Source organism: Dasypus novemcinctus, chromosome 8 (assembly GCF_030445035.2).
Source record: "Dasypus novemcinctus isolate mDasNov1 chromosome 8, mDasNov1.1.hap2, whole genome shotgun sequence".
Taxonomy (NCBI): Eukaryota; Metazoa; Chordata; class Mammalia; order Cingulata; family Dasypodidae; genus Dasypus; species Dasypus novemcinctus.
This window is the reverse complement of record NC_080680.1, coordinates 90468798-90490998: the sequence shown is the minus strand read 5'-3', so window position 1 is coordinate 90490998 and position 22201 is coordinate 90468798. Positions and strand designations below refer to the sequence as shown.

The window sequence follows — 22201 nt, the reverse complement described above, 5'->3', positions numbered from 1 at the left end:
GTGTCCTTGAAGGAGAATTTCCTTTGACAAGCTGTTTTGCTCCCATCCCCGCTTCTGTGTTTCAATTTCTTTTCTTTGGTTCTGTTTCTCGGAATTTCTTTGTAGAATTCTCTCCTAAGGGCCTAGGCTCCTCTCTGTTGCACTGATGGAAAATGGGATTGAACTCGCCTAAGGATCAGAAGCAAAACTGGCACGACATTGCAAAGCTGGAAATTGGGCTGTTTAAGCTAAGACAGAAAAAACTGAAGCGGCGTGTCCCTCCGACCAATTCCCTGCTGCATTCCGGATGTCACGTTAATACGAATTTGCTCTTTGGAAATGAGCAAACATGGTTAAGAGTCACACCACCTAAAATCTCTCTTCTACACTAATGTGTGTGTATGGGGCCGGGGGTGGGGGGGTGGGGGGGGCGGTTTAAGGAGTATTGGGGAAAAAGGAAATTATGCCGTAGGGGAAGCGTTCCTCTCCCATGATCTTTGTGAACTCGGCGCCCAACACAATGCCAGCCACACTGATAGCACGGATCCTTTCAAAGAACATTTATTGAGCACCTATGTGCCAAAAACCGAGGTGGGGTCTGTGGAGGCAGAATCAAATTTGGCAAAATCTGCTAGACAAACCGAGATGTGTCGAGGTTTAAAAAAGGGTTTGAGGACTCAGCGTCGGCGCCCCAGTTCTGATTAGTGGAACCAGATATCCTAAACCCGAGTGACCAACTCCAGGCCGTTAGCGCTGCACGCTCTCCCGATGCCCCACCCCCGAAATGAGGCCCGCATGCGCATACAGCTATCGCTCGGACGCACCCCCCGGAAGCACTGGCAGTTTCAGGGCGGGACCGGGAAGCGCTTCCGGGGGCGGGCGGCACAGGCTGAGGCGGTCGGCTGCGACAACTTGAACGGGCTGGGTGCTGCCGGCGGAGAGGGCCCCACGGACGGGCTATGTGAGCGCGAAGTCCTTGGTAGGTACGGCGGGGTCCGGACAACGGGTAGGGCGGGGAGCGAGGGAAGCCGGGAATGTTCAAGGGCTTTTCTGTAGGCCGTCGCACTCACCCTGCCTGGCCCATTCAGCCGCCCGGGATGCTGAAGTCGCGCGCGGGCGGTTGGCGTCGCGGACTCCCGGGTCCGACTCTCGTCGTTTTCACCCGCCCCCCGGCGCGCGAGCCGCGACACCGAGGTCCCCGGGGCATCGTCTCGCCCAAGGTCACCCCGCAGCGACCGAGCTCCGCCGTCCGAGCGCTTAGAGATCCCGCCCCCGTAAGCCGGTCGTCTTTGCGGGGGCGTCCGGTGGGCGTGGCTTGGCTCCGTTGGGTTGGAGCCCCCAGCTCGCGACGTCTGGTGAGCCAAGGCCTAGAACAAGGCTGTTAGGGACTTCACTGATTTGTCCCTCTCTCCCGTGTTTCACCTCTGTCACTGTCACCTGTTGCCACCTGCCATTTCTTCCTCTCAACTCGGCCTCTGTCAGCTTTGTATTTATCCTTACTTTGTCTCTGTGCTCTGGAGCTCATCTCTGTATGTCTGGACCCAGTTGATATTTGTCTCCACCCTGCTTCTGTCTCTCTGGAACACGTCTCTGCCTCTCAGCTCTTGGCTTGTCATTCCCTGTCTTTGCCATCAGTCTGTTTCTTTCTCTCAATGTCTGTATCTGCCTCTCCTGTTTCAGTTTCTTCTAACTGGGTGGGGCGGGGTGGAACAGGCCTGCCTGGACCTCTGAGCCATGGAAGGTGACTCATGACCCTGTAAAGCTCCCTGTACCGGTGACTTTCTTGAGTGACTCGGCCAAGTCTGGCCTCAACTCTGACAGGTGGCGCCCATTTAACTGTAGGGGTCAGGAGCACTTGGTGGGCAGATAGGAGGCCTTCTCAGGGCCAAAGCCTGAGATGATCGTTCCTTGCCTTTTCTTGCCTGTGACTTTTCAGGCCTGTACAGCTCCCCACATCCCTTTGGCCCATCCAGTTACCCAAGGATACCCTCCAGGCTCCCAGGAGCTTGCTCTTTCAGTTAGAACTCCTTAACCTGACCTTATTATAGGCTAAGGAAGAGTTCAAGCTGAGCTTTTCTGCCTCTGGGGCTCTTGGAACAGTAGCAGGATTTCTGGAAGAGCTGCATGCTTAGTTCAGAGAATTGTGTCAGTATGTGCAGTTATTAGAAACCTAATAATTAGGAGTTCATTCTTAGCTTTACAAAAGTACTTGCAGGAGACTCCTGAAACTAACAAGCTTTTAAATTACATTTAAAATATGATTTTAAAAAATTCATTCTGTAGCTTTTAGGAATATTCAGTTACATTTACCTTTAGGTTCAAAGTACAGCCAATGGTACAGCAGTGGGTCCAGCTGAGGAGAACACTGAATCTCCGTAGACAAGGAGGTTGGTTAAAACAAAAACAGATTCCTACCCTGACTCTCCTCCCTCCACCTGCCTTGGGTTCAGTGAAAGAATCTGCTACAAGCAGGAAACTTGAGGAAATTTTTACTTTTCATGTGAATAAAATTTGGGGTTGGAAAAATAGCCCTTTTATTAGCATAATGCAAAGCTAAATGTTATTTTTTGTGTGTTTTCTGATGGGGAAGCCATTGTTTTATGTTCTCATTTAAACTCAGTTTGCCTATAGGATAGTTTGTCAAGCTTTCTTTTAAGATGGAGCAGCTGAATTACTACCATATTTCATTGACTCCGAGGTAACGATTGTAAATTTTTATACCACTGAAGAAGAGAAATCACTGCCCATTAAACTATGGCATAATGCTTTCTTACCTTATAGCATAATGCTTTTTATTGAAAAACACTTTTAGACTTATTTAGACATACCTAAAATGGTAATATTCTAATGTGTATATATATATTTATATAAAGGGAAAAAGTAAGTGAAATAAATTGGTTAAAGTGTTCATTAAACTTCTTAGCATCCAAGTCTAAAACTTCTGAATACTTCTGAATTCGGGGTCATTATTTACATCCATGTTTTTCCACACTGGCTATCCTTTATGCCATTAAAAATATTGATTAGGCTCTCAGGAGTGCTCTATCATAGTCTCAGGCACTGGCAGCTATATTAAAACTGCCTCCTTGCTGTCACAACCAGATTTCAGAAATTTTAAAATGTGAAAAAATATGCGTCTTAGAATCAGTGGAATATGCATTATATGGTTTTCATGAACTTTTCCTTATCACCTTATTTATATTTGCATTTAGAATTGAAGGAATTTTGTTTCTATCTGTAACATGTTGGAGGATAAAACTTTCCTTTTATTTGTTATTATGTAGTTAATAATTTTCATGAAATTAGTGCTGTTCCTGCCTTGTGCTTTCTTGAGTTGAGCCACTTATTTCTGAATTCTAATTAAGATAATGATGTAAATAAAAATGTTTCCTTAGCTTTATTGTTTGTTATTGGAGGGTGACAAATAAGTAGGGGTTAATGCCTAGAATAATGCCTTCCCTTTTGAGTCCCAAAGAATTTACCACAGTGAAATTTTTGCACTGGAAGGTTTAAATAAAACATTCAGCTGTAGCTTAAAATTTAAGGGAGTCATGAATCAAACTTCATAAAGTAGTTGTCTTGGCTTTTTTTGTATGTTTCTTTTAATCCCAAAATAGATTTTACCAAGTTTTTTGGCTAAAGTGTTCCAATTAGGAAACCGTGTAAGAATACTGATAGACATTGGTTAGGAGACCAAAATGCTCTTCTGAAGGATAGTTTAATTCTGCAAAATTACAAAGGCATTTACCAGTGTTGGTTTCTTAGTTTTGACAAATAGTAATTTTTTCCATACAAATCTAAGTTGTTAATATTAAAGGAAACTGGGCAAGGAGCATACAGGAACTCTTCATTATCCTTGCAACTTTTCTGTTAATCTAAAATTATTTCAAAATAGTCAATTTTAAAATACCAAGGCAGAAGCTGAGAAGGTACAGAGAAGTTAATATAACCAAAAGTACCAGTCTTGGTTAATTTTCTTTGTCCTATTCACATATGTGTAGTATTTGTTAGTGAGATACATGTGCACAGTAAATGGCACTGGCATCTCTCACATTTTCACCATGACTTTTCCTTTCAGAAGTCGATGTTATTTTAAATTGAAGCAGCACCAAGAAATGGATCTCTTTTCCGCATTCATTCTTACTGCTTTTTGATGACCATGACATAAGGAACTTTATGCCAAGAATACATCTTTGCATTAGGTAAGCTATAAACTTGCTCATAATTACAATTTTTAACTGTATTTATTGCAATGGTTTCTTTTTCAACCAAAATAATGTATTTTTAAAATTGCAGCAGACAGGAAGTTTCGTTACTTATATCTTCTCTTCTGAAGAGGAGATAGGGATTTTTTTTTTTAAATGCTTACCAGGGATTGAATCCAGGACCTCAAACATGAGAACCGAGCTACAGCTCTTCCCCAATGAGAGGTTTTTTGGTTTGTTTTTAGAAGATACTGGGGATTGAACTCAGGTCATGGGAAGAAGGCGTTCAACCACTTGAGCTACAGCTGCTCCCTGCTATGGCACATTTTAAGGCTAATCAGTGCCATACTTTGTACTAAAAGAGTATTTCAGAGAAACTTTGCTGTTAAGTGGTTTTTTTTGAGCACTTAGAAAATTAGACCTTTGTCTGAATCATGACATACAACTTTTAGAATGTGTGATCTTATACAAGTCTTTAAACTTCTTCAAGCTTTAGTTAACTCATCTTTAAAACAAGTAGGGTGAAACAAGCAGTGTTGCAAGACCGACTTTACATAATGTATTCTGTGAACTGTGAAGCATTTGATTAATGTAAAGAATTTTGGTAGGTGTGAGATGTTATTTTTGTGTTTTTGTACCAGTCTTTAAATTTACTAAAGCATTATGTATTGTGCTTAAATGCTTTTTACAGTAAGCATTCAACTTACCATATGCTCAGATTAAAGAAATCCCTGGAGGACTTCAAGACAAGTAGCTGGTAGGTCTCTTTCCCTATTATATTGCTGTCATCTGTGTTTTTATGATGTTTAATTGGTGGTTTCAGTAATATATAAAATTTGACATACCATTCCTAAGCTGTGGCTGCTAACAGTGGCTGCTTTTAAACACATAAAAGTTGGAAGGGATTTTGGAGGTGATTTAGTTCAGTGATTCTTGAATCTGTTGCCTTCTGTTCTCTGCTTTAATAAAGCTATATAGCATCCATGCTGTATGGAGTGAATCCGCTGAAATTGTGTTTATTTTAGAAAGCATGTTGCTACTGGCTTTTAAAAAACAAAACAGGAGCAGATGTGTCTCGAGCAGTTGAGTGCCTGCTTCCCACATGGGAGGTCCTGGGTTCATTCCCCGGTGCCTTGTAAAAACAAAAAAAAACAACAAGCAAACATATGAAAAAACCAGATCAGGGGAGTCAGTTTCAGTGGTTGAACACCAGCTTCCTACATATGAGGTTCTGGTTCCTAGCACTGGTACCTCAAAAAAAAAAAGAAAACAACTCTGTTCAAGGTGACCTATAAAATTGCTAGGACCTTATTAAGTCTGAGGATGGTAAATCATTTGCTCTGAAATTTAAGAATGCATTGTATATTATAGATTATTTGGGTTATTTATATTTGTTTATAAAGATAGTATTCACTTTTTTTTTTTAAGATTTTATTTTTTATTTTTTTCTCTCCCCTTCCCCGCCCCCCCCCCACCCCCCCAGTTTTCTGCTCTCTGTGTCCATTCGCTGTGTGTATGCTTCAGTGTCCACTTGTATACTTGTCAACAGACCCGGAATCTGTGTCTCGTTTTGTTGTATCATTTTGGCGCCATTCATGGGCAGGCTGCACTTTTTTCGTGCTGGGCAGCTCTCCTTACGGGTTGCACTCCTTGCACATGGGGCTCCCCTACATGGGGGACACCCCTGGCGTGGCACGGCACTCCTTATGCACATCAGCACTGTGCATGGGCCAGCTCATCACATGGGTCAGCTCATCAAATGGGTCAGGAGGCCCTGGGTTTGAACCTTGGACCTCCCATGCGGTAGGCGGACACCCTATCTGTTGGGCCAGATCTGCTTCCCAGTATTCACTTTTACCTTCCATACTATTTTACCTCCCATGTTAATGGGCTTGAGCAAGTGCTTTGAATTTAAGACCCAACTCACTACTAGTTATATGACCTTAAGCAAGTAGCTTTGCCTTTTTTATTTCCTGTCCCATAAGAAGGGAGTAAGTTAGATAGAATATTTAAAGTGTTTTGTATAAACTCTAGTATGATGTTTGCATTTAATAAATGGTAGTTACTGATATTATTCCTACTAATAATGATATTTTTCCTAGTCACTCAGATGTGACACTTTAGAGTTGGCATTGGTACCTTAGTTTACCTTGTGTTACTCTTTTTAAAACAGCTTTATTGAGATATAATTCATATACCATACAATAACAAATTTAGAGTAACAGTTCATAGTTTTTTAGTATCTTCACAGGATTATATACCCATCACCCACAATCTAATTTTAGTGTTTTCATCCCCCTTAAAAGAAACCCCATCCCCACTCCCATCTCCCAGCTATAAGCAGCACTAATCTACTTTTTCAAATGGATTTGCCTATTTTGGAAATTTCGTATAAACGGAACCGTACAAAATGTGACCTTTTTTTTTTTAAAGATTTATTTATTTATCTCCGCTTCCCTGCCCACCCCAGTTGTCTGTTCTCTGTGTCTATTTGCTGCATCGTCTTTGTCCACTTCTGTTGTTGTCAGCACGGGAATCTGTGTTTCTCTTTGTTGCATCATCTTGCTGCGTCATCCCTCTGTGTGGGGGGCACCATTCCTGGGCAGGCTGCACTTTCTGTCATGTGCTGGGCGGCTCTCCTTACAGGGGCACTCCTTGCACGTGGGGCTCCCCTATGCGGGGGACACCCCTGCGTGGCAGGGCACTCCTTGTGCGCATCAGCGTTGCATGGTGGGCCAGCTCCACACTGGTCAAGGAGGCCCGGGGTTTGAACTGCGGACCTCCCATGTGGTAGACGGACGCCCTAACCACTGGGCCAAGTCCACCACCCAAAATGTGACCTTTTGTGTCTTGTTTCTTTCACCTGATATAATGTTTTCTAGGGTCATCCATGTTGTAACATGAATCAGTACTTCATGTATTTTTATTGCCAAGTAATATTCTATTGTAGGAGTATACCACATTTTTTAAATCCAATCACCAGTTGAGGGACATTTGGATTGCTTCCACTTTTACTGTTATGAATAATCCTAATATAAATATTCATGTGTAGGTTTTTGTGTGGAAATTGTATGGTTTCATTTCTCGTGGATATACACTTAGGAGTGAAATTGCTGGGGCATATAGTAACTCAATGTCTAACTTTGTGAGGAACTTCCGAACTGTTTTCCAAAGTGGTCACATAATATTATATTCCCACCAGCAATGTGTGAGGGTTCCAGTCTCTTCATAGCCATACCAGCCCTTGTCATTTGCCTGCTTTTTTGCTTATGGCTATCATCCTGAGTATGAAGTAATATCACATGGTTTTTATTATCATTGTTATTAGAAAAGTTGTAGGTTTACAGAAAAATCATGCAGAAAATACAGAGTTTTCATATACCCCTCTCACACATACAGTATTGCCTACTAACAACACTTTGCATTAATATCATACCTTTGTTATAATTGATGCAACAATATTGCTCTAATTATACTACTAACTATAGTCCATTGTTTACAGTAGGGTTCACTGCTATACAGGTCTATGGTTTTCAAAAATTTTTTATTCTTGTAACATAGATACAACCTAAAATTGCCCCTTCTAACCAAATATACAATTAGTGGTGTTTAATTGCATTCACAGTATTGTGCTACCATCACCACCATTTATTACCGAAACTTTTCATTACCCCAAACAGAAACTCTGTACCAGTTAAGCATTAACTTCCCATTCCCTGCCCATACCCTAGCCCTGCTAACCTGTATTCTTGTTTCTGATTCTGGATTCGCTTATCCTAATAATTTTATACCAGTGAGTTGATACAATATTGGTTATCTGCTGTCTGATTTATTTCACTCAACAGGATGTCTTCAGGGTCCAGCCATGTTGTTACATGTATCAGAACTTTATTCCTTTTACAGCTGAAAAATATACCATTGTATGTATGTACCACATTTTGTTTATCCATCTGTCGATGGACGTATGGGTTGCTTCCATCTTTTTGCAATTGAATAATGCCATTATGAACATCCATGTGAAAATATCTGTTGGAGTCCCAACTTTCAGTTCTTCTGGGCATAAACCTAGAAGTGGGATTGCTGGGTTATATGGTAATTCTATACTTTACTTTCTGAGGAACTGGCAAACTGTTTTCCACAGTGGTGTACCATTTTTCAGTCCTATTATCAATGAACCAGTATTCTTATTTCTTTACATCCTCTCCAACACTTATTTTCCATTTTTTAAATAGTAGCCATTCTAGGGGGTGGTTATTTTCATTGTGGTTTTGAATTGCATTTCTCTAATGACTAACTATGTTGAACATCTTTTTATGTGCTTCTTGGCCATTTGTATATCTTCTTTGGAGAAATGTCTATCCAGATCCTTTGCCCATTGGTTTAAATAGACATTTTACTATTGGGTGGCAATAATTCTTTTTATATTGTGGGTACTAGATCCTTATCAGATAGCTGATTTGCAAATATTTTCTCACATTGTGGGTTGTCTTTTCAATATCCTCATATTTTTACATTGCATTACTCGTTCATCTTCTTGCTATCAATTCAGTCAATTTCATCAACTCTGCCCTTCTACTTTCCATACTCACTGTTATTTTCATTCCTTCAAACCTAGACTATACTTGTTGAATTCTTGTAATTAATCTTCTCTTCAGACTTTCTCTTGCTTTGGCCCTTCAAAAGATTAGCTTCTTGAAACTTGTCTCCCAGTAATTACTCAGAAGTTTTCAGTGCTGCTCCCAGTGTCTGTATTTAAAGCTCAAACTCTACCTTCATCAGGGTGGCCCCTTTGCAGGTGTATCTCCCACCATTCCCTGTCACTTGTAGGTGGAAGCATAGGTCACCAGGGGTGGTCTTTATTGGAAGAGACCCAAAAAACACCTTGAGCAATGGCCTTATCTTAGTAATTTTATCTTGGTCTAAGATGTTGCCTTCAGTGTGATAGAACCATTAGTTCAGTAACTTCAGTGTGCCACACTTAAAATACACTCACAGGAGATGGAGTAAAAAACTAGAATGCCACAGATTTCTAGTTTTTCTTTCTATATTGATGAGTGAAATTGGCTTGTAGTTTTATTTATTGTTTCATTTTTATACCAGGATTTTATATAAAATTAATAGAGAGCCAGCTTCTGCCTTTATTCTGTCTCCTTTACCCCACCCCCACCCCAAACAGTTCATATAATATGGGAATTAACTCTTTTCACAGAGGTTTCCTGTAAAACCTTTGAGCTTCATATGCTTTTGGAAATAATTTTTAAGTGTTTTCTCATTTTCTCCACAATTAGTGATCTATTCATTTTTTTTTAATCGCCAGTTCAATTTTGAGAATTTGTATTTTTCTATAAAACTTTTTATAAATAAGATTTGAAAAATTATTGTGTGGAATTATCTTCCTTTATTTCAGTAAGTTTCTATAATGTGATTATATCCCATTTTTTATTCCTAATTTTGTGACTTTGGTATTACAATTTTGATATCTTCATTTTAAGAGTTAAGAATTTTGTTTAGTTTCTGAGTATATGGGTTTTAAAAAATTGATAATTTCAGTATTTTCTAGTTTATAATTGTGTAATCTCATGTAATTAAATGTGCCCTTTGCTTTTCTGCTTTGGGAAATATATTGGCACTCTCTCTGTGACCACTTAAAATGAATATTGTAAGTGTCCTGTAGACACTGGGAAAAAAGATATATTTATAGGATACAGAGGTTAATATATTTCAGTTAAATTAGCTTTATTAATGATAGCAATATGAACTTCCTGATCCCTATCTTTTTTATAAGGATTAGAAGAGAAATAGCTATTTCTTACTACAATTAATTTTCTATTTTTTTAAACCCTTCTACATTTGGCACATACAAGTTCATAAGGTTAACCCCCCCCCCACATTGTGAATTATAGAATTCATAATTAGTAATAGGTTTTGAGGGAATGGATGTGGCTGAAGCAGTTGAGTGCCTGCATCCTACACGGGAGGTCCCGGGTTCAGTTCTATTGCCTCCTAAAGAGAAAAAGAAACAATAAGAGAAAAAGAAAAAAGAAAACAAACATAAAAAACAAAGAGCGAACACAATGAGCAAAACAGACAGGGGAGCCAATTTTAAAAAAATACTTTGATGTATCTATGGCCAACTGATTTTCGACAAGGGTGCTAAATACATTAATTCAGGAAAGAATAGTCTTTCCAATAAATGGTGCTGAGAAAACTGAATATCCACGTGCAAAAGAATGAAGTTGGACTCCCACCTCACACTATATACAAAAATTAACTCTAAATGGATCAAGGACCTAAACATAACAGCTAAAACCTTAAGGCCCTTAGGAAAAAAATATAGGGGAAAACCGTCATAACCTTGAATTTAGCAGTGATTTCTTGTAGTACACCAAAAACACAACCAACAAAATAAAGAGTAGATTAAAAGGACTTCATCCAAATTAAAAATTTTTGTATATCAAAGGACATTACCAAGAAAGAGAAAAGACAGTCTATGGAAGCAGGGGGCATAATTGCTAACCATGTATCTGATAAGGGTTTAATATCCAGGGTATATAAAAAACTGCTACAGCTGAACAACAAAATGACAAATTACCCAATTAAGAAATGGGCAAAGGGCTCAGTAGACATTTCTCTAAAGAAAATACAGAAATGACCAATAGACACATGAAAAGATGCTCAACATCATTGGTCATCAGAGAAAAAACAAAACAACACATAAAATCTATTAGTATGACTTTTAAAATAAAAACAGAAAATAACAACTGGAGTGTAGGTGAGGATGCAGAGAAGTTGGAGCCCTCATACGTTGTTGGTGGGATTGTGAAATGGGTCCAGCGACTGTGGAAATCAGTTCGGTGGGTTCCTTAGAAAGTTGAACATAGAAATACCATGTGACCCAGCAATACTTGTAGGTTTATACCCAAAAGAATTGAAAGCAGGGACTGAAATAGATATTTGCACACTGATGTTGATAGTGATGTTAGACTAACCAAAAGTTGGAAGCACCCAAGTGTCTATCAACAGATGAATTGGATAAACAAAACGTGGTGTATATAATACATAAAAAGGAATGAAGTTCTGATAAACATGGAAGAACCTTGAGGACATCGTATTGAGTGAAATAAACTAGACACAAAAAAGACAAATATTGTATGATTTCACTTATATAAAATACCTAGAATACGTAAATTAAGACATTGTGATACTGGGGGCCTCCTTTTGTCTCTTTGGCCCAGCTGGCAAATAATAACTATGTCTTTGGTTCCTTTCTAGGGCTACAAAGCTCCACCTTCTCATGTCAAGATTTTTTTTTTCTGGTGAGGCAATGTGCAGTGTTTGGTATCCTAGTGTAGCCACCTCTAATGTAGCCAGTCTGCAGAACCTGTCCCAATGGCCACCCTGATGTATCACTCGGCCTTCCAAATGAAGGGGGTGTTTGTCACTCTCTGCCAAAATTGCTGCTACTTGATGCAAGTGGAGTTTAACAACAATATCTCCCTTTAGTCTGGCCTGGTCTCCACTCTATTTTAATTTCTTAAAAGGTGGTGGCATGTGCATAGCACCATCCCCTAGTTTCTGGGACTTAGGCCAGTTTTTCCATACTTCATATATTATTTCAGTCTGTATGTGGTAGATGGGAATAATTCTATACCTACCTTCAAATTGTCATCTTAACTCTGGTGACACCAAAATTTATAGTAATCAGAAATATAACTAGAATAAACCAGGTCCCTTCTTTTGAATTCTTTCTGGGTTTGTAACTCTCTTGTGGTAGTTGTTTCTTTTTGTTTTTGTGTGTGCATGTATGTGTGAATAGTAAACGTTTAATGAGCATTTATGATGTACCAGTTGTGGACATTGAATAGAGTCGTTAAATGCACAAACAACTTTATGAGGTAGGGACCACTATTGGTTTCATTTTTTCCCCTTGTGGTACTTTTATTAGGCTTTGCCTTGAAGGACAGTATTGTGCACATGAGGTTTTCTTCTCCCTTACCAGATTATACTCTTTCTAATGACAGTGACCTTTCTTGATCATCTCCAAATTCCATACCATGCCTTAAATATAGTGTTCTAAAAATTTTTTTTTAGTGAATTAATTTTAATTGCCTCTGGAAATCCTTTAAACAGTTGAAAAAGCACCTATGTTCTTAATATAGGTCACAACTGCCTCTGAATTTGTAAATGTTGCTTATGTAGCAGGAACACTTGTAGGAGAGCTTTGGTCTTTGGATGTTACTAAGAGCAGGTAAAATGTAGATGAGGATTGGGGTGAGGGGGTGGGGGCTATATGGGGACCACATATTTTTTTAATGTAACATTTTAAAAAATAAATAATTTAAAAGATTTAGAAAAAGGAAAGAATAAAAAATAAAATGTAGAAATTTCACTCATCCCAAATTAAAGGCAGAGGTCAAACACAACATATATTTTTGTAGAACCGGTTTTTAAAATCTTATTTTCAGTCATTTAAAATTCCACAGCAGATATTTGAAATCTATGAGGAAAGGATGGGTTATTAATAAATGGCATTGAAAAAACAGGTTAGGGAAGTGGATGTGGCTCAAATGATTGGGCTTCCACCTACCACATGGGAGATACCTAGTTCAGTTCCCAGTGCCTCCTAAAGAAGACAGTGAGCTGGCATGATGCGCACTTGCCAAAAGTTGACGCAACAAGATGATGCAACCAGAAACACAAGAAGAAAAATGTAATGAGAGATACAACACAGGGAACAGAGGTGGCTCAAGCAATTAGTTACTTCCCTCCCATATCAGAGTTCCTGGGTTCAGTTCCGGTGCCTCCTAAAGACACAGCACACAGCAAGTGGAAACAATGGGGTGGAGAGGAGGGATAAATAAATCCTAAAAAAATATATATATATAATATAGGAAACACATGAAGATTTATTTCAAAAAACAAAACCAATTTAGCCATTTTGGAGAGAAAAAGGCTGGGTCCCAGTCTTAGTCCTTAAACCAAAATAAGTTCTTTGTGTATTAAAGGGAAAAGTTTGAATAATTCCTTTTTATTATATTTGCTTAAATAATCTTTGAGTGGAGTGGTCTTTCTAAGCCTGACAAAAAGCCTAGATGCCATAAAAGCAAAGATTGATTACCTTATTTAAGTTTCATTGTGGCAAAAATATTCCATATGGTCAACAAACTAAAAAAAATTGCAACATAGGACAAAGGGTTAATTTCCCGAATTTACACAACAAACAAAAAACACGGGGCAAAGCAATAAGAAGAGGACAGCGCAACATAATTGAGCAAAGGATATGACTGATAATTTATAGAAAAAAGAAATTCAAACTGCCAGCAAATTCAGTTAAGGAATGTCGGTGTCTTTCTAATTAAGGAAATGCAAATCAAAACAACAGTGAGGGAAGCAGTTGTGGCCCAACTGATAGAGCGTCTGCCTGCCATATGGAGGGTCCAGGGTTTGATACCCAGGGCCTCCTGACCTGTGTGGTGAGCTGGCCCATGCACAGTGCCGCCACGCACAAGGAGACAGAGAGCAGACAGTTGTGGGGGGGGGGGGAAGGGGAGAGAAATAAATAAAAATTAATAAATCTTTAATTAAAAAAAAAAAAACCAAAAAACAGTCAATCGGCAGTGGATGTAGCCCAAGTGGTTGAGTACCTGTTTCCCACATACGAGGTTCCAGGTTCAATCCCCTGTACCTCCTAAAAACTAAAGAGATAAGCAAACGAGAAAACCAATTGGGTGTAGCTGGTTTAGCTCAGTGGTTGCATGCTAGCATCCCACGTGCAAAGTCCCAGGTTCAGTCCCCAGCCCTAGCACCTAAAAAACAAACCCCCAAACCAACAGTGTATCATGGACTATTCATTTTAAAGTTTTTTGTTGTTGTTGTTATTTTTAAGATTGATTGATTTATTTTATTTATTTCTTATTCCCCTCATTGTTTGCCCTTGCTGTCTGCTCACTGTGTGCTTGTCTTCTTTTTAGGAGACACTGGGAACCAAACCCAGGACCTCCCATATGGGAGGGAGGCACCCAGTGGCTTGAGGCACCTCCACCCCCGCTTGTTGTATCTCTCATTGTGTTTCTTTGTTGTGTGTCTTCGTTGCATCATCTATTGATTCAGCTTGCTATCTTGCTCATCTTCTCTAGGAGGCACTGGGAACCAAACCTGGGACCTCCCATGTGGTAGGTGGGCACCCAACTACTTGAGCCACATCCACTTCCCACTTTTAAACATTTTGCAAACCTTTTTTTTTCCTTGTTTTATAACAGCCAGTGTTGGCAAAAGTGGGGGCAAGTAGACAATGTCATTTACTGTTGGTTGGGATATACCTTTGTGCATCTTTTCTGGAAAGTAGTTTAGTAATGTAAATCAGGAATGTCAAGTGCATAGCCCTTTGACTCACCTAGAAATTTATCCTTCAGATACTTCCAGAAGGTATACCAATGTAGTTATGCGCAGATGTCCATTGCAACATTGTTTGTAATTTCTAAAACCCAGACAACTGTAATTTCAGAAGAAGAAAACTGCTTAAATTATGATACATTCATGTAGTGGAAAGTTATGCAACCATTATAAAAACGGAGTTAGGTCTTTTTGTACTAATGTGAGAAGATTTCCAAGATATATATAGTAAGTGACAAAAGCTAGGTACTGAATAGAGTGTAGGTAGTAAACCCATTTGGGTAGAGATTTTTGAAGATGTATACATGATTTATTCTGATGTATGTTTAGAGAAGTTTTTAGAAGTATATACAGGAGTTAATGGTGATTTCCTTTGGGGAGACTAGGAATGAAAATGGTGTTTTTTTTTTTTTTTTACTTGTGCATATATTATCCCTGTTCCTTTTTTTTTTTAAATAACTAAAAATGAAATTCCACAGTGGTGAGATCTACCAAAGAATCTGTTCACCCAGATGTAGTTCCCAGAATTTACATAACTCTAGTCTATCCATTTATATAGTTGACTTTTCCTTCTCTAATTAAAAATACTTAAATAATTTGTTTCATGGTCTGTTTTTGTTTTAAATTATTGTGAAATGTTTTAAGATAGATAAAGCCATAAATTGATACTTCATTCTCAAAGCACTCTTTCCTCTTGAAATTGTTAATAACCAATGATCTGGGATTTTGGCATCTTCTTAGAGGAGGCAAAGTGATAGGATCAGAAAAATAGCCTAGGCATTGGAGTCAAATCTCAGTTTAAAACAAACTAGCTTTTAACTTTGGGCGAGTTATTTAAAATAGCTAACTTGAGCATCTGGATCCCTACACTTGCAGAATCATTAAGACTAAGTTAAAAAGGTATACTAACCCTGCATTTAGTAGTTACTCAAGAAACAATAGTTTCTTTTCTATGCATCTCCTTATCACTTGTCTGTTTGGGTTGTTTGATTCTTTTATCTCAAACTTATTAAATTTGATATTTAGAAATGTTTGGGTATACTGTCAGAGCAAGATGACAAACAGCACTGATAAATTTGTTTTTTGTTTTTTAATTTACTAAGGAATTATTGGGTATGAGTAGGATCTTTAGCAGTTTATCTTGATCATTGTCACAAATTATCTGCAATGCTTGATTTATTCCACAAAATATATACACAATCATAATGCAGGTAATCCTTATTCTTTGTTAAATCTTTATCTTCAACTTGATGTTGTTCCATGACAGGGACAATATTTACTACCTCTCTCTGAGAAGTTTTGTGGAGACTACCAGATAAAAATAATATCTAATCTGCTATTTCATTCTTCTTCACATCATCAGAAGCTCTCTCTAGAGAGCTAAGATTCTAATATCAGCTAGAAAATCTTTGTTTGGGGCCTTAGTAACTGCACCCTTTCGGTGCTCAAGGCACAATTGGTCTGGTCCCACCCCTCCAGGCCCCTTGCCCCTCGCTCTCTCATTTTACTCTAGTGGTCTTTCAGATCAGTTCATTCCTGCCTCAGAGCCTACACATATGCTTTTCCTTCTTTACACACATTCCACTGTCACATACAATTTGGCAAAAGTGAGTGAATCTGAGACCTTTAAAAAGTTCCATCATTTTAATATGTATCATGTTTGTTTTAACCAGAAATATTTACTTTGTTTTTCTTAGGGAATTTGTATTGCTTACAAATCCACTCGTCTGTGGATTCTGTTTTCTTACCTGCAGAGGCAAAATCAAGAATTAATGCTATGAAAAGTGGTGAGTGGTTCTGGTTCCTGCTTTGGGCAACATTCACATCTGCAAGCCTTGCTCTGGGCTCTGAATCCTTTAGCACAGATCTAGAAAGGAGGAAAGTGAATAAATGTGCCACCTTGCTAGTGCCCACACATGAGGGAACTACATGGAACTTTGGAACTTATTTTTCTTGATTCAGAAGGGGTTAAAATAAGTTCCTCTTTGAGCTGGAATTAATACTAATTTTTTTTTCTTTTGTAGCACTGAACAAAATTTGTGATGAAATGGAGCCTGGAACAAACTCTTTTCGAGTAGAATTTCCTGATTTTTCCAACACCATTTTGCAGAAACTGAACCAGCAGCGCCAGCAAGGACAGTTATGTGATGTCTCCATTGTTGTCCAAGGCCACATTTTCCGGGCACACAAAGCTGTTCTTGCTGCCAGTTCACCCTACTTTTGTGATCAGGTACTTCTGAAAAACAGCAGAAGAATTGTTTTGCCTGATGTAATGAACCCAAGAGTGTTTGAGAACATTCTTCTATCTAGTTACACAGGACGTCTAGTAATGCCTGCTCCAGAAATTGTTAGTTACTTAACAGCAGCAAGCTTCCTCCAGATGTGGCATGTGGTAGACAAATGCACTGAAGTTTTAGAGGGAAACCCTACAGTCCTTTGTCAAAAACTAAATCATGGCAGTGACCACCAGTCTCCAAGCAGCAGTAGTTATAATGGTCTGGTAGAGAGCTTTGAACTGGGCTCTGGGGGCCATACTGATTTCCCCAAAACCCAAGAACTTAGGGATGGAGAAAATGAAGAGGAGAGCACCAAAGACGAGCTTTCGTCTCAGCTCACTGAGCATGAATACCTTCCTAGCAACTCATCCACAGAGCATGACCGGCTGAGCACTGAGATAGCAAGCCAGGATGGGGAGGAGGGGGCCAGTGACAGTGCAGAGTTTCACTACACCCGGCCCATGTACAGCAAGCCCAGTATAATGGCTCATAAACGCTGGATCCACGTGAAGCCTGAGCGCTTTGAGCAGACTTGTGAGGGCATGGACGTGCATGCAACCTACGATGAGCACCAGGTCACTGAGTCTATCAATACCATGCAGACTGAGCATTCAGTCCAGCCATCGGGAGTGGAAGAGGACTTTCACATTGGAGAAAAAAAAGTGGAAGCAGAGTTTGATGAACAGGCTGATGAAAGCAATTATGATGAGCAGGTGGATTTCTATGGCTCTTCCATGGAAGAGTTTTCTGGAGAGAGGTCGGATGGGAATCTCATTGGGCACAGACAGGAAGGTGCCTTAGCATCAGGCTACAGTGAGAGTATTGAAATGGTAACAGGGATTAAAGAAGAAGCTTCCCACTTAGGATTCTCAGCCACTGACAAGCTGTATCCTTGTCAGTGTGGGAAGAGTTTCACTCACAAAAGTCAGAGAGATCGACATATGAGCATGCACCTCGGTCTTCGGCCTTATGGCTGTGGTGTCTGTGGTAAGAAATTCAAAATGAAGCATCATCTTGTCGGTCACATGAAAATTCATACAGGCATAAAGCCATATGAGTGTAATATCTGTGCAAAGAGATTTATGTGGAGGGATAGTTTCCATAGGCATGTGACTTCTTGTACCAAATCCTACGAAGCTGCAAAGGCTGAGCAGAATACAACTGAGGCTAACTAAAAATAGGATCTGGCCCTTGAGTGGCAGGCACAAAAATAAACTATGGTAATTATGCAAATCTGGGCACAGATGATGCGTGCTACTTGTTATTATGAGAAAAGCTTATAAAAAAAAAAAGGAAGATATTTCTGAAAGACCAGCTCTAAGTAGGCTGATTTAAAAATCTAATTCCTTAAGTTTATGTTCTAGTCCTGGCCTGGAGGGAGTAAGGGGGTATGTTAACTCATCTCAGCTGCCACTGTAAACCTTCAGGCCAGTTGTGATTGAGGCAGGTGGACTTTTTATGATACAGACACCTGCAGTTGGAACTAGACTTCAACCCACTGGTTCCGTTTCAGGTGACAGCAATTTTTAATCATTATTAGAAGGTTATGTTGAAATTTTATTTTGCTCTTACTATAGATCGGTGGTGTGGATTTGTTTTGGTAGCTGCTTCACTGAATGAAATGCTCCTTATGTAAAAGCTACAAATAATGTGATCCCTAGAATGAGAAATTGATTAACAGAGCTCTCTAGACTGGTTTCATTCTTTCTAAAGGGTATTTTCACTGAAACTATGGAGATGCTAAGAGGGTGACATTCTAAATATGAAACAACTTATGGTACACGTTTTAATTTCTGTAAGATGCCACTGTCATAATGTGTTTCAGACTTTTGATAAAACAAAGTTTTTTATTTTAGGACTGACGTTTAGTTTGAACAATAGTATCTAGCTGTAATTCCTAGGGTACCAGAGATGGGTATTTGTAATTTGGTTTGCTGTCCCAAATCCTGTTTGTTTAATTGTAGCATCTACAACTGTGGGATCCATTCTGTGACTAGTAGATATCTAGCCTGTGGGGACTCTGATCAGGGTACCATTGGCTGCTCTACCCATTGCTCTGCCTCAGATTGTGGTGCTTCCCAAAGAGGTCAGTCAGTGATCACAATTAATGGGAAGGAGCCAAAGGTCATGACAGTTATTTGTGAATTTCAGAAACTAATATGAATACTCTGGTGGCACTCCAGTTGTCAGAGGAAGTGTTACAGAGAAGTAGAATTATATGAGTGGCAGGTTATACTTGAGGGGGTTTGAAAAAAAAAATGCCCAAGGAAAGAGGAGTCTTGAAAATACACCGGTGTGTGGATTGCTCTTTTAGGGGGTACACTGAGCTAATACTGCCCATTCTTTGAGTGCTCAAGTGTATTTTAAAAGAGGGAAGGAGTCCTAATTTTAGCAAAGTAGTCTACAGATTCATGCTCCCAAATTATAGATGAAGCTGCATAAATTTACAAGTCCACATAGCTGTACCTACCAAGAAACAACAAGAAAAGCAGCTATTCTGAGACCTTTCTTTTCTGTTCATCAATTAGATGTTTCAGATTTAAAAGAAGAGTATATCCAGAACGCTTTTAAGCCATGTAGTATGCCTGAAGTTATCACCTGGGTAGGACAGGGTGCTGCTGTATGTCAACCTTTCCATAAACTTATCTATTACCTCTAAATTCTAAGAAACTTTTTTTTTTCCCTTAAAATAAAAATAACTTTCTTGGACTTGGGCTGAAATTTTATTTTGAAAGTCTGGCTTTGCTCTAATGTGATAGACATTGCTGGCAGTGGCCTCTGATCCTCGAGCTACTGTGACACCAAGGAGTTTACTGTTGGGCATTTTCTAGTAAGAGGAAAGAAAGTAATTATGTATCAGTTAACTGTTGTAATCAAGATTTACAAAACAGGGATCTATTCACTAACACTGTATCATTCTCAATATATAAAAGCACTTTGTATTTAAAACTTTATATATAAATATATATATATATATATATATTGTTTTTTAACCTAGAAACTAGATAATACCTCTTGGTTGTTTGTCACATTAATATCATCTTCTCTTAGTGTTGATGTCATCAACAGTTTCTTCTCTATGTACTTGACAGAAGTATATAGAGGTGACTGTACAATCCAGCTCAGTTGCTCTTTGTTTTCTCATTTTAGAGGCTGGTGGGTTTTAGGTACTGTCCTAGCTGTTATGTATGAGAATAAATTGTTTTATACTACTAATTTCAGTACTAAGGCAGTGAAACCATTTTGATCTGCCAAAAACTGATTGTCTTCTCCCATAGAATTAGCAAAACATTGTTTGAAAGATTTTATGTGCTGTTTCCCTTTAAAGATTATGTTCAAATGAGCATTGGGACATTTGGGGGAAAAAGTTTGAGAGGTAAAATAAAAATATTGTGGAAAAATCATGGTTCTTCAGTTATGTTGAAATCAGCACAGCAGCCTTGCCATGAACAATGATGAAGAACTTTTGTTCAGTCAGGAATTATGGCTGGCCCCTAGGGGGGGAAGTTTTAGAACCAGTTTTCCTGAGACTTATTTATGTTTTGTGAGGAAGGAACTATCTTCTGTTGAAATCCTTGTACACATCAGCTACTAAATGTAGCTAACTATAAGTTCCTCACATCTGCTATTTTAAGTTTTTTATGACATTTGAAGTTTTGGTAAAAATTGGGTTTGCTAATTGGGTCAACCAGATGATCTGAAATGCTGGCCATGTTCAGAGAGATAGGGAAAGGGGAAATTAAAAATGAATTTTTATAAACTGCATTTTAGGGTTAAGAGATCATCCTACATTACTACCTTTCCTCCCCACCTTGGGTTGGAGTGATAGTCTCTCCTTAGCCTCAATACAGCTTTAGAAAATTTTTGTCCTTCTAGATCAGTTTAAATAGTTATGAATAACATTTTCCAAACAATCTTTCAGGGATCGTTTCAGTGGCCTACAGCCGAGATGTTTTTCCCCTTACTTTGAGTCGTAACTGTTTTCTCCAGTCCTCCAGTGGTATTTAATATTAGTGCATATACCATGCCTTTAATTTTAGATAGACACATTATGGTAATCTACTTGGTAAAGTAGGTATCACTGTCTAAGGAAGGACTGAGATAGCCTTTCCTCAAGTGTGGGTTGCCCTCAACTCCTGGACCCCATCCTGTTCCTTCAGTCTCTTCTTTTGGCCACAACTTTAAAAGAGTCTGCCCAGTCGGGTTCCCTCCATTCTTGTAGGCATTTGCTAACTAAACTGACCCTAGGTTGGCTGCTGGCTATTTGGGAAAGCTGCTTAGCCTTAGTGGCTCCTTTCTTTGGAGGCAAGTGCACCCCCAAGCTGTGCAGAAGTGAAGTTGAGACAGAGCAGAAACAGCGTAGCTGTGCTTTCCCTGGGAAAGGGGATATGCTGCAGCCCCCTGTGACAGAAGGCTACATCATGCTAAATCCAGGTGCTTACATTTATAAGGTCTGATAAATTAGGAATGCTGGAAACCAGTTAACATGCACACACCCCAAATCTGTGCCACTGAGTTTGTAATTTAAGTTGATCTCATGGGTGACTTTGTCCAGTGAAACCAGGGTTTGTATTTTTTGGTTTTTATTTTTGTCTCTTTTGGCTACTTATATACTTAAAGGTACAAGTTTCTTCATATTTCTACTGATCGTGCCCTGTGGGAAGATGCTGGAACACATTTTATAAAATGTGACTTTTTTTGTTTTTAGTTTTGCTTGAAGCCTGTGTTATAATGTCAGTTGCTGCTGCCTTTTTCCTTTTATGAGGTCCCCAAATGTTTCTTCGGGAAAATTACTTGATTTATGCAAGTCAGATTACTCTGAGGCCACAAAACCATTTGATGATAAATAGATTATCATTAGGTACATATCTTACTGATATTTTGTGAAATGTTATGCCTGTGTTGCAGAAGTTGAATAGTTTTGTCTTTATATATTGCTGTCTTCAGTGTACAGCATGGTTTTACTTAATTGAATGTTACTGTTGAATATTTTCTTCTTATAGAAGAGACCATGCCCTTTTGTATGACATGTTTTAATAAATGTTATCTGTCAACTTTGTAAAAGTTTTGTTTTTCACTCTGGGTGAATGACCACATATATTTGTTTTCATTCTGGCTTTTGCCCCTAAGAATAAAAGTTGTATTGTGGCCTTTTGATAAATAAATGCCAAATAGATAGTCCTATCAAATGGGCAGTGACTTAACCATTTATTGTGCCAGGCATTTATGATTATTTTCTCATTTAAAACTCCCACCAACCCCATCAGGAAGTTAAGTGTGCTGAATATTCTCTGCTCCTCAGGATCTCTACCCCTGTGCCTCCAAGAGACTGGCCTCTCTGGACCTGTC

General features: G+C 39.0%; 1 protein-coding gene across 4 annotated transcripts; it reads left to right on the top strand.

The window, feature by feature from the left end:
• Positions 1-712: 712 nt before the first annotated feature.
• ZBTB43 (zinc finger and BTB domain containing 43) lies at positions 713-21906 on the top strand. 4 transcript variants are annotated; one of them, XM_012528498.4, is made up of 5 exons: positions 713-958; positions 4058-4181; positions 4876-4941; positions 16274-16363; positions 16601-21906. In XM_012528498.4, exons 4-5 carry the CDS (start codon positions 16354-16356, stop codon positions 18025-18027), a joined length of 1437 nt encoding a protein of 478 aa, XP_012383952.1. In that variant the 5' UTR covers positions 713-958; positions 4058-4181; positions 4876-4941; positions 16274-16353; the 3' UTR covers positions 18028-21906. The 4 variants fall into 4 exon arrangements, with proteins under 4 accessions (XP_012383952.1, XP_012383953.1, XP_004467289.1 ...); XM_023591349.3 differs by lacking the exon at positions 713-958 and adding an exon at positions 1243-1334; XM_012528499.4 differs by lacking the exon at positions 16274-16363 and having other exon boundaries at positions 714-958.
• Positions 21907-22201: the final 295 nt, after the last annotated feature.